The following is a 12837-nucleotide window of genomic DNA, read 5'->3' as shown; positions in this document are numbered from 1 at the left end:
GATATTTATCTTTGTGCAAGTTGCTGTCAAACATTATATCAAAAAAAACCTTGAAAATATTACTATAGAAGTATTTAGACTATCATAGAAAAATATAATGAGTCAAATATCTGAGATAGGCCCAGCAAGCTTCTAGGTGAAAAGAAAAAGGTATTTACAATGGTATTTACTTGGGGATGGGGGAATTTCGTTTGTGGGGAAATGGAAACCTTACAGGCACTTTACCTTTTTCTTATTTATCTTCAGATAATGCTGTCAAATCTACTTATCCGTAAGGATGATTTGGAAACAAGTCATTCTTTTATTTCTCTTTTTCCACTTATGATTCATTAGCATATCCAAATTTTACTCAGTTCATTAAGTACATATATGATACCATACTGAATGCAAATACATACACATAAGGTATGATAGGTAATGTTTAATTTAACATCAGTAAATAAAGTGAATTTATCCAAATTTCACGGATCACACTGATCCTGTATAAAGCCTTGGTTTCTAACATTATGCACACCACATTCCATTTTAATTATAACATTCATCTACAGAAAAACAAGTAAAACGATTCAAAACTATGTTAGTAATTAGTGCTTGTTTGGTCCATTGTATGCAATCAGGAAAGTACAGGACTTAATTAGTTGCTACCAAATTGAAGCAATGAAAAAAGGTTAAAAATTAAAGTACTTAAAATAAAAATATGGAATTACCCCCCTCCCCAATACTAAAGGGACACAAAACAACAACTACTGTCCCACCAAGCAAAAGTGGAAAACAAACAGCATGTGTGTAACCTCACTTACCATCTTTTTGTTATTCTACTTCAACAGGTCAAGAAAGGTGAAGAAAGAGAAGGTAGAAGTAAGAGTCAGAAAAGGCCTAAATAAAATCCTCACTGAAATTTTTAAACATACAAGCAACAGAGACAAATTAGGTTGAGGTCAGATGCAGTACTACTATATTTTATGGAGTTAATAATTAGGGCCAAATTAACATGGACAGTTATTACTCCTGAATGAAAATTAACTAAACAAATAATTTAAATTTCTATTTTTTTAGTCTACCATCACATTTTAGCTAACAAGACACACAAATATAAGTCTATCTACAAAGCTCAGAAATTCCAAAAAGTCAAGTTTCTTTAATTCATTATTGAATTTAAGAACTTTAAGGAATACAAATGACAACAGCAAAGATATAGCTGAGTAGGTAGGTAGAAAGGTAGATGGTTCAGAGTTGTTTGTCCAAGCTGTAGTATTCAAATTACATTTGACACCGGTCTCTTTGTTTTCTATTTGAAAATACCATTCAACTTGAAAGTAAGAGTGAAAAGAACCAAGCCAAAAGAACACAGAACCATTTAGCAAATACTAGGGAATTTTCTGGCAAAAATGTTTTATTGGAATATCAATGAGTTTGATTTCTATCACTTGGCCTTAAAAAGCAAGAAAGTGGGCATGAAGAGATGTGTAATTATTTATGCCTATGTTGAAGAATAAAAATGGCTATACACAATGTATCTTATGTCTCAAAAATTTTATTGATCATAAGAAATATAAAAAAAGACAGATACTAAATTAAAATTTATTTCCAAACAGCAGTTTGTTTTTATTACTATTTTTAGCTAAATTTCAAGCTGAAGTTCATTTATGATAGAATGCAACCAAAATGGAAGGCGTTCACAAAGAGAATGAGAAATTCCATATATTTCCCCGAAGAAAAGACCCTTTTTCAAAAAGCCTTATACTGAGTGTGCCATTTTAATTTGTGTAACATAAAAGAGGCCAGAAATTACCATTTTGTCTTTAAAAAATATAGAACAGTGTAACTCAATTCTCTAATCCTAACAGTAGAGGCCAAGTAGCAAATCTCTACCACCTATTATCACCTCCCTAAATATTTTACACAAATGTCCCAGGAGGTACACCCTCATATTTCAAATGATTCATAACCTAACTGTTCACTGAATTCTTGCCAAGGACTATCCTGAAAAGATCAGCAATATTAGTGTGTTCACAAAGGATTCACTAAAAAAGTCCTTCGATTCTACTGCATTCTGTATAATTTAATCCCTAAGCCACCTGAAGGATTTAAATTCAATTGGTGACCACTGTCCTTTTTAATTCTCTTCTAGTTCTTTCTTTCTTCTAAGATAATGTAATTCCCATTTGGTTTTTAATCCTTTGGGAGAAAGACCTCTCATCCTTAATGTGGAGTCTCTAGTGGTTATGTATAGTGAGTAGGCAATGACAACCCAGCTTCCTTCCCTTATGGTAAGAGAAACAGTGTAAGGCCAAAAGATTGGCACAGGTTCCTCCAGCACATTAAGGAAAAAGTTATTTTATTAGTGAAAAGAGGAAACAATGAGATTCACATTCTGTGTTTTCCTGACTACATAAAAAAAGTAGGGGGATCAGATCATGAAAACATGGGGGAAAAAAGACTAAAGTCCCAAAGAGACACTAAAATATATTCAATTGAAAGACATAAAATTATCAGGCTCATTGTTTTAAAAAAATTAAATTATGTAATAGGACTTTAAGTCACTGATTGTGTTTTGCATCAATGTAAAAAAAAAAAAACTTAAGTATTATACTCTAGACACTAATGGCATTGAGCCATACATAAACAAAATTACATTAAACTAACTTCAGTTTTTGTGCCTTTGTTCAGGTATTAGTATAAATTAAAAATGAGAAATTCTTCCCTCACCCTTTGCTTTTCCTGGCATCATATTTTAAAACAATTCAAAAAACATCTCACAGGTCTTGATGTTACTTTAACAATAAATAAAAATATTACCTTGATTTCAATGTTTCCCACTTTGGTGGTTGATCTGATAATAGGTCTTCCAACCAAAGCTGGGAAGATGTGTTCTGGAAAGTTAGAGCCTGCATATCCACACTTCACAAACTGGAAGGAAAGAGTAAAAGTGGGTTAGGATCAAGGTATTTACTATATGCATCTAAAAACATATCTGAAAAACTCCACTTTGTGTTCATACATATTTTACACTTTCAGTGCTTTCAAACCACTACTCTATTTCCAGCAGCATCTCCTTTCACTTCTTTCATGGCACTACTTCCTGCGTTTGAGCTTATTTACCAGTTAATTGCTTACTCAGTATCTAAAAGGCCCCACTAAAGGAAAAGGCCCACAAGAGCAGGGAGCTAAGATGAACATTTCATGCTGGAACATGTTTAAAGAAGCCTTTGCACACAGTGATCATTTTTGGCTTCTTACATTTTTATATTTAAGTAAATATGTTTAGTAATATCCAATAACATAATTTTGGGCTGGGGATGTAGCTCAATGGTAGAGTACTTGCCTACCTAATATATGCAAGGACCTGAGTTTAATCCCCAGCACCACACACACATACACATACACGCACACACACACACACACACACACACACACACAAACACAAAAGCAACATAATTTGGGCTGGGTTGTGCCTCAGAGGTAGAGCGCTTGCCTAGCATGAGGCACTGGGTTTGATCCTCAGCACCACATGAAAATAAAATAAAGGTACTGTGTTCATGTACAACTAAAAAATAAATGTTAAAAAAAAGCCACATAATTTCACATTCAGATAGTGTACTTCTCCAAGGGCACATCACTAATTCTAATATTTCTATCTTAGAAACTGGTATTTTAAGAGGTTCAACAATGACAGCAAAACTTAGAACCAAGGATTTTTAATATTAATAACATAATTTTTCTTAAGAGCAGACACTGCACTGTTAAGAAAAAGACAATTAAGGGCTGGGATTGTGGCTCGGCGGTAGAGCACTCGCCTAGTACGGGCGGGACCCGGTTTCGATCCTCAGCACCACATAAAAATAAAGGCATTTGTTGCCTTTATTTGCGTCCATCTACACCTAAAAAATAAATATTAAAAAAAATAAAAAGAATTAAAAATCATAGGGTGTGACAATACATGCCTGGATATCAGATACTCAGGGAAGCTGAGGCAGGAGGATTCCAGATTCAAAGCCAGCCTGGGCAACTTATTGATACCTTTTCTCAAAATAAAAAGGGTTGGGAATATAGCTCTTTATTAAGAGTGCCCTGGCTTCAATTTCCAGTACCACAAAAAAGAGAAAAAGAAAAAAATTCAGGGTGGGAGAAGGAAGCTATATTAAGAAAGGAAATATAACCAGGCATGATAGCACATGCCTATAATCCCAGTAGCTCAGGAGGCTGAGATAGGAGAATCGCAAATTCAAAGCCAGACTCAGCAACTTAGCAAGACCCTGTCTCAAAATAAAAATAAAAAGGATTGGGGATGTGACTCAGATGTAGCACACTCCTGGGTTCAATCTTTGGTACCAAAAAAAAATCTGTATCTATATATAATATCTGTACTGAAAATGAACACATTTTTGTCATTATTCCATAAAATTCTTTACATTGTATTAGGTATTCTAAGTAATCTAGAGATGATTTAAAGTATATAGGATATTTGGAGGTCATATGCAAATATTATGCCATTTTATGTAAGGGCCCTTAGTGGGCAGGGGAGAGGCAGAGCAGAGGGAGAAGGAGAATGTGTGTCTATTCCCTGAAACTAATCACCTGCGGATACCCAGGGATGGCTATGTATTTAATATTCAGAAAGAATCTATTGTACTATAGCACCAAGCACCATATACTTCTCAATTAGGATGAAAGTACCTGGATATGATACACACAGAATAATACAAAGGTGCAAATAAGGGGCTGGGGATGTGGCTCAAGCGGTGGCGCGCTTGCCTGGCATGCGTGCGGCCCGGGTTCGATCCTCAGCACCACATACAAACAAAGATGTTGTGTCCGCCGAGAACTAAAATAAATAAATAAATAAATTCTCTTTCTCTCTCTCTCTCTCTCTCTCTCTCTCCCCCCGCCTCCTCTCTCTTTTAAAAAAAAAAGGTGCAAATAAAATATTAATGTATCAGGGACAGGAAGCAACTATGTACAAGGAATTGTTTTGTTTGATGTGGTAAAATTTAACAATATCCTAAACTCACTGACTTTTAACTAACCCTCCAAAATATAAAATATCTTCAAATATCTTTACAGCAACCTGTTGAAAATGATGCTGATGAACCATATTTAACTATAAATAACCTGGAACATTCTGCCATCACAATTTTACTTGTCTTTTAAATGTTAAAATTATGATTCAAACAGATTGAAATTTTATGAAAAAATCTGTTTCAAATTAGGAAGTTTCATATTCCCAATATCACCTTAATTTCTGCCCTTGTACTTTAATTTTAGAACTTAAATAAAACACACTGTTCATATGCCTTCTGCTAAATCCACAAAACCTAGTCCTCGTCAGTTTACCATTAAGCTACATATATGCATATTTCAAATATAGCTACCCATTTCTGAAAATATAATACTGTATACATTTTTTTTGGAGGGGAGTACCGGGGACTGAACTCAGGGGCACTAAACCCCTGAGCCACATCCCCAGTCCTATTTTGTGTTTTATTTAGAGACAGTGTCTCATTGTGCTGCTTACTGGCTTGTTTTACTGAGGCTGGCATTGAACTTGCAATTCCCATCTCAGCCTTCGGAGCCTCTGGGATTATAAGCGTACGCCACCAGGCCTAGCTATACTATACAATTCTTATGGGTCACCTTTCAAGATAGAAGTTAATGTGAAATGAGGACATATGTAATAGGTAACCTGCCTGCTCATATCCACCTCCACATCTGACAGTGGTTGATAATGAAGAACATATTTTCCATTTCAAAGAAGTGTTAAGCAAAATTCAGGAGAACTTATTCATTTTTCCACATCTTCTTAAGTAATTTATTAATGTGACTACGAAAGATTTGAAGGAACAAATACCACAGGAAAAAAAAAATAATACCTAGTAGTTTTTAGTAGTATGTTTGAATTAAAAGGAAAAAAGCCCCACAAAATCTCTCTTAAATCACAAAATCTCTTTTGTCCTTAAATCAAAAGAGTTCACCTGAACAAAAAATGATATGAGAAGGTAGAAAAAGTATTATAGTTACCCCATCCATCTACATTTCAGTATAAATAAAATGTGGGCCTCCTGGTACTTACCAAAGGCTGTGTCCTTACACTGACTATACAGAAAAAGAGGCAGATTAAACCTATCCTATATACATCTCAGTCCAGGCCCTATGCCTGATCTATACTGTGAATGGGGGGTGGGGGGCATGGAGTTAAGAAAATCAAACACTGCTCAAAATTCATACATCTCACCTCAAAGTAATGAACAAATGGGTGGGTCAAAAGTACCCATTAATCTGACTAAAAATGCTCACTTAACATGGATATAAATGTTCTCAAAGAAAATTAGATAATGAATGACTGAAGAGAAAATCTATAAGTTTATAAGAGCTGTTTTCTGCATATTAAATATAAATATATGATTTTATTAAATGAGAAATCATAACAGAAGTCGAAGGTGGGAGGAGGAGCCTAAAACAGAGCTTAAGTAAACCCTGGTGTACAAAAGAGACTCTTAAGGTTGACATGTCTACCCCTCATTCCGAGCCACATACACACAGTGGAAACAAGAACATGGCACAGCGGCAAATAAACACATCAAGATTTTCTGATAATAACTGTTCGGATGGGTAGCTCATATCTTAATTCTTGAGTCTATTTCAATAACAAAAATTTGTCAAGTACCTTAAAACAAAAACTGAGATCTGAAACTACAGATACAAATGTAAACTCATTTTAACTGCTTTACAAAAATTTTTTTAAAAAAGAAGGAAAAAGAAAATTTGGCTTTTCAAATTAAAGATATCAATCACTTACTAATAAAACTATATAAGTAATAGCTTACTGAAAGCAGATGCTATCTTAGAATTCAGTGCTAGCATTCCCAAAGAGTATTTGGATACTCCATCAAAATAAGTAGAAACTGTACTACTTCACATTACTTCAAATGTGAATGCATTAATAATTCATAAGGAAATAATTTAATAATCCATTTGTCGATAACCAACAATCTGCCTATTCCTTTCTTACAAAAAAAATGACATTTAAAAAATCTAAACCATGACATGATAAAATGCAAAGAAATTATTTTTTATAGACTATTCATTTGGTTTCATTTTAAGCTTTGAAATTCCTCTCCCATGTAAATCAAAAATGACTTGGTGACTTAGTTCTCTCATTGTGTGCAAAAGGTTGTGTTTAAGAAATAGATTTTACCATATATAGTTTCCTCTTCATAGTGTGTGGTTTAAACTGGCTCTCTTACTTCCCACTGAGTCATCAAATGGTAAGAGCATGAGCAGGGAAATGTTCCCTCAGGCAAAAATGAAGAATAATCCCAACCACATCTGTTCTAAAAGTACCTTTTTCCTTAAAAAAAAAAAAAAAAAGGTGGGAGAGGGATTCGGGCTTATTGTCTTTATATTTTTCCCTTACTAATCTGATGGTTTGTGGGTATTAATTATATAAAAACTTCTTAGGCCACCAAAATATTTTTTGTATTTATTGCATAGCATTTGCAGGGTGAAAGCAAAGTTTCTGATCTGTTTCTATTTCAAACACTCCTAAATTCTACATATAAATTAGCATAAATCTGATAAAGCAGGTCACTAGCAACTATGAATCTGAATTATAAATGAAAATATAATCATTCTAGCATTGTAAGCTTCTCTGTATCATTAGATCATTAGATCTTATTTAGCTCTGTGCCAGTAACAGCACTTACAAGTCTTCATTTTGTTCATAAATGAACTCACTGCTGATGAAATCACTGAAGTTTGGTAACAGGATACACAATACTAGTGATCTAGGCCCAACTATAAAGGGACCAAAACCTAGTGCTTCACAGATTTCCAAATTCTGGCCTCCCTGGCCACTTGCAGTGACTCTATTTTAGAAAGCAGGTTTGGATGATTAAGGTTGAAAGTCAATTTTTCTTTCTTTTTTTTTTTTGTAAAGTGTATAAATTATTGAAATCAGATGAGTTTCCTTCCCCTAGGCCACCCTAATGAGACACTAGTCTAGCTGGGGGATAATGAGGAAATGCAGCAGGGCCTCATTAAGTTATTATACCAACATCTGGCATATGGTCAAAACAATGCACCTACTTTTACATCATTCAATTCTGGGACTGTTAGTGGAGTTTTAAAAATTTGACATCTAGAAATGTACTTCAGTAGTAGAGTGCTACTCTAGCATGCCTGAGGCCCTGGGTTCAACACAAAATTCCACCTCATACAGCCTAAAATTTTAAAACCTAAACCCCACCTCCCATTCCAGTGCTAGGAGATTGAACCCAGGGACTCACACATAGTAGGCAAGTGCTCCACACTGATCTACATCTCCAGCCCTTAAAATCTAAACCATATAAGGGCTAATGAAAACACTTTAGAGTAACAACTACTTCCATGAAGTTTTTTAAAATTCCATCTGAATAAATTATTTAACTGTAAAATAATCATTATAACTTCAGGTATCCAAACAAAACAAGATGTTCATTCATGTCCAGAAGTATAATTAGAAACAGAATATAGACTCTAAGTGGTTCCTAATCCTCTTAAATTTTCTTAAGTATCACAGCATTCCTGATTTGCATATTATGTACATATTATATCCCAGCTGTTTCTTCATTTTCAGCCAATCATGTTTATAGAAAAGATGGATAAAATTTGTAAGTAACTACAACATCAAATTTAAATCTTTGTTTAAATTAATTATACTTTTTCATTTACATCATGCTAAGAGATCTTTTATCCTAAAGAGCAAGATTTTAAAATTATGGATTATACATAAGACTAGCAAATGCATACAATCAGCTTTCTAATGTTAGCTAAATTAATGAAACAGTAGCATAAAAATTAGCTTGCAGTTAATATTTACACTTTTTTTTTTTTTTGGTGTGTGTGGTACTGGGTATTAAACCCAGGTTCTCAAGCATGCAAGGTAAGCTTGCTCTACCACTGAGCTACATCCCTAGCCTTTTTATTTTTTCATTTGAGATGGTCTCACTAAACTGCCCAAGATAGCTTCAAACTCCAAGGTTCAGGTAATCCTCCTGCCTCAGCCTCCTGAGTATTTGGATTACAGGTGTGCCTACCACAGCCAGCAGCAAGCACTCCTATTCTAAATGAACATCAAAAACTCCACTGGTGGCAACTCCTCCCAGCAGCTCAGGAGGCAGAGACAAGAGGATCGGGAGTTCAAAGCCAGCCTCAACAATTTAGTGAGGCACTAAGCAACTTGGTGCGATCTTGTCTCTAAATAAAATACAAAACAGGGCTAGGATGTGGCTCAGTGGTCAAGTGCCCCTGAGTACCCCTCCCTCCCCCCAAAAAACCCACTGGTAGCTGGGCAAGGTGGCACACACCTGTAATCTCAGAGGCTTGGGAGGCTGAGGCAGGAAAATCCCAAATTCCAGACCAGCCTAGGCAGCCTAATGAGACCATCTCAAAACTAAAATAAAAAGGGCTGAGATGAAGCTCCAGAGTTACAGCACTTGCCCACCACACGTGAGATCCTGGGTTTAATCCCCAGTACTGTAAAAAATAAAGAAGTAAACCTCCTCATACAGAAGCTTAGGGTATAGCTCAATGGTACAGAAATTAGCTGGCATGTGTAAAGCCCCCTGAGTTTAATCCCCAGCACCACAAGCAAAAATCCCACATACATGTACCCATACTACAAAAACAGGGTACCTCAGCTATATCCCTCAAAGAAAAAGAATCCATTAAAAAGAGAGTGCCTGACAGAGTCACAAAGTACTGTAAATTCACTTGAAAAGTATTAAATTTATATAGAGGTCAATTTGATACTATGGTGGTTATTAAGCTCATGGTTTTGTGTGTGTGTGTGTGGTTTTGTTTGTTTTGTGGTGCTAGAGATTGAACCTTAATCTCTACCGTGTTAGGCAAGTGCTCTACCACTGAGCCACATCCCCAACCATGAGCTCATGTTTGCTTGTAATCCCAGTGGTCTGGGAGGCTGAAACAGGAAGATCACAAGTTCAAAGGCAGCCTCAATAACTTAGTGAGTCCCTAAGCAACTTATCGAGCCCCTGTTTCAAAATAAAATATAAAAAACACGGTAGAGATGTGGCTCAGTGGTTAAACACCCCTCGGTTCAATCCCTGGTACCAAAGGAAAAAAAAAACTTCATTTTTTTTTAAAATGCACCTTTACTGTAAGTCTTTTAAAATGCAGTTTTAACTGTTAAGGTAATATATGTTTGTAATTAAGTTAGTTTAAATATAATAACATGCTTTGTTAAAAAAAAAAAACACAACACTGGGGCTCGGGATGTGGCTCAAGTGGTAGCGCGCTCGCCTGGCATGCAGAAGGCACTAGGTTCGATCCTAGGCACCACATAAAAATAAAATAAAGATACTGTGTTCACCTGAAACTAAAAATAAACATTAAAAAAAAAAGAACTTTTTTTCCAATTATTCAGAGAATTCATGAAGCTCTCTCCTCTCACCTTACTCCTTTATTCCTTGTCCCAAAGGTAACTTATAGAATTTCAAGTATCCCTCCAAAACTTTCATATACAGACACAAATTTGTGGGCATACAAATATATTTAATAAAGAACACACATAAATGGGTTCATTCTAAAACTTTTTACCTTAATTAATTTTAGACATTTCCCTACAAGTGGATCTGCCTCCTTTTAAAAAATTATTTTGTATAAATGTCCTGTTGCATTATAACATTCTCCTTACCCTGGCTCATTTTTTCTTTTTTAGTATTTTTTAGTTTTAGGTGGACACAATATCTTTATTTTATTTTTATGTGGTGCTGAGGATGGAACCCAGTGCCTCATGCATGCGAACACTACCACTGAGCCACAACCCCAGCCCTCTTGTCCATTTTTAACAGTTCAGAAGAACCTAGTATAATTTTTATTTGTAGAAGTCTATAACAAATCCAGTGGGGGCTGGGATGTACACAAAACCCTGGGTTCGATCCCCAGTTCCAAAAACAAACCAAAAAACAAATCCAATCAAGAGCAAGATTATGGCAGTAAATGCCAGCTCTCCGCCCCCCCCCCTGCCAACAATCCAATTTCTTTTTTTTAAATTTTTATTTGTTAGTTGTAGTTGGACACAATACCTTTATTTCACATATTTATTTTTATGTGGTGCTGAGGATCGAACCCAGGTCTCTCACGTTCGAGATGAGCGCTCCACCGCTGAGCCACAACCCAGTCCCAACAATCCAATCTCCATAAATGAAATTGAGAATAATAAAAAGTGATAGCACTTAAACCAAATACAATTTGTTTTAAAAATCTAAAAGAAAATATAATTTCCAAAGTGTTTTAAAGTTCAAATTAAACCCACTTTAATTCATTATATGTCACATTATATATGTGGGAAGGGGGGAATCACAAAATTTGCAACACTAAAATAGAAATTACTATAGAACACATCCAAAATAATTAAAGGGCGGGGGGGGGTGGAAAAGAAATCACTTTCAAAGAGTTTCTAAACTAATGCTTTCCTCGGATTTTTACAATTAGAATCTTCAAGACTGAACATCTGTATTCTGTACTTAAAAGGGAGAGAGAAGGAGGAACTAAAACTGATTAACTTCCCCAAGTCAGTGGAATTAACACTCAGACCTCTCAAATCATCCCATGGAACATGCACGCTGGTCTCTGCGAGGGTGCGCTAGGACCAAACTATCACATGAAGAATAAAAAGCAATAGATACACTGCCAATCTGGTCTCCCTTTCTTTCAAGACAGGTAGAAGGAAGAAAAAGCAAAGAACAAACCCTCAAGAAGCACTACGAAAGGGCTGAGGCCAATTGCATGACAGCACTTCCTTTTTTTTTTCTGTTTCCTGCCTCCCATTCGGTATCTACAACCATACAGGAAGAGGAAGGCCTCTAGGTCTTTCTCCTTTTTACCCACCGGCGAGTCTGAGAAATGGAACCCTTCTCGATTGCACAAACTCAAGTCTTTTACCCAAACCTTAGGATATTTTGGCCAAACTGCTCCGGCTAGAGAATCGAGCCGGCCCCCTTGGGACAGCAGGTGGGGGTCAGCGTCCAGTGCCGGTCTCGCTACCGCTCAGACCTGGGAAATTACGGGGGTGGCGGGTCCGGAGCGGGTCCCGCTTGCTCCCACGCCCACGGAGGCGGGAGGCGCCATTCGCCACTCGCGCCCCTTCACCCCAGAGGCCCAGACGTGCAGCCCCAGGCACCAAGGAGCCCCGTACATCCCTGTCCGGGCCTCTGGCCACCGCGGACTCCTCGCCCGGCACTTACCCCGGTTCCGTTGTCGCACACCACCACCTTCCTGCCCTGGCTATCCATCGTCCACCCCAGGGAGAGCCGCCGCCGCAGCCGCCGCCGTCTCACAACCTACAGCCGTCGCCGCCCGGCCCTTGCCTCTTCCTTCTCCCTCTCCGTGGCCCCGCCTTCGGCCTAACTTTCTTCCCCCAACCGGAAGTTGCCGCCCGGCCCCGCCCGCCACTTAGAGAACAGACTGCGCGGAAGGGGCGGGGCAGAACATAGGAGGTCGCGACTGGCAGCAGTGAAATCCAATAAGAAACGGCTCCTCCAGGTCGGCTGTCAGGTGGCCGCGCCCCGGTGTTCTTCACCTCTTCTCTAGTTCCCTGCTATCTGCTTGACGCTAATGGCGGCCGGCGTCGGGGGTGCTGCGGAACTCTCCTTAGGATGTCGCAGGAGTTAAGGGCGCGGTTTCACGGACTGCAGAAGAGGCAGGCAGGTGAAGAACACGGGGTCTGCCGCGAGGTGGCAGTGAAATGTGGCGGAGAAGCCAGCAGGAGAGCGGGGAGCGAACCTGGAGGTCCTTGGTCCTTGCCTACCCCAACCATCGAATGTGCCTTGGTGTGTC

General features: G+C 37.6%; 1 protein-coding gene and 1 non-coding gene across 4 annotated transcripts in view; one reads left to right on the top strand and one right to left on the bottom strand.

The window, feature by feature from the left end:
• Nucleotides 1-12410, bottom strand: part of Actr2 (actin related protein 2) — a 41205-nt gene extending 28795 nt beyond the window's left edge. Inside the window, exons 1-3 of one of the 3 annotated variants that reach the window (XM_026387167.2) lie at nucleotides 12246-12410; nucleotides 2800-2910; nucleotides 801-815 (exon numbers count right to left, since the gene is read on the bottom strand). In XM_026387167.2, the coding sequence (XP_026242952.1) occupies nucleotides 801-815; nucleotides 2800-2910; nucleotides 12246-12293 (174 nt within the window). In that variant the 5' untranslated portion in view covers nucleotides 12294-12410. Of the gene's footprint in view, nucleotides 1-800; nucleotides 819-2799; nucleotides 2911-12245 lie in introns of those variants that run through there. The other 2 variants (XM_026387168.2, XM_077791685.1) reach the window with 2 other exon arrangements.
• On the top strand, nucleotides 6054-6184 carry LOC113181654 (small nucleolar RNA SNORA51). Its single transcript, XR_003300613.1, has one exon. It is a non-coding gene; the product is annotated as a small nucleolar RNA SNORA51 (small nucleolar RNA).
• Nucleotides 12411-12837: the final 427 nt, after the last annotated feature.

Source organism: Urocitellus parryii, chromosome 12 (assembly GCF_045843805.1).
Source record: "Urocitellus parryii isolate mUroPar1 chromosome 12, mUroPar1.hap1, whole genome shotgun sequence".
NCBI classification, from domain to species: domain Eukaryota; kingdom Metazoa; phylum Chordata; class Mammalia; order Rodentia; family Sciuridae; genus Urocitellus; species Urocitellus parryii.
Note: the sequence above shows the minus strand (reverse complement) of the source record. Positions and strands in the feature narration are given on the sequence as shown.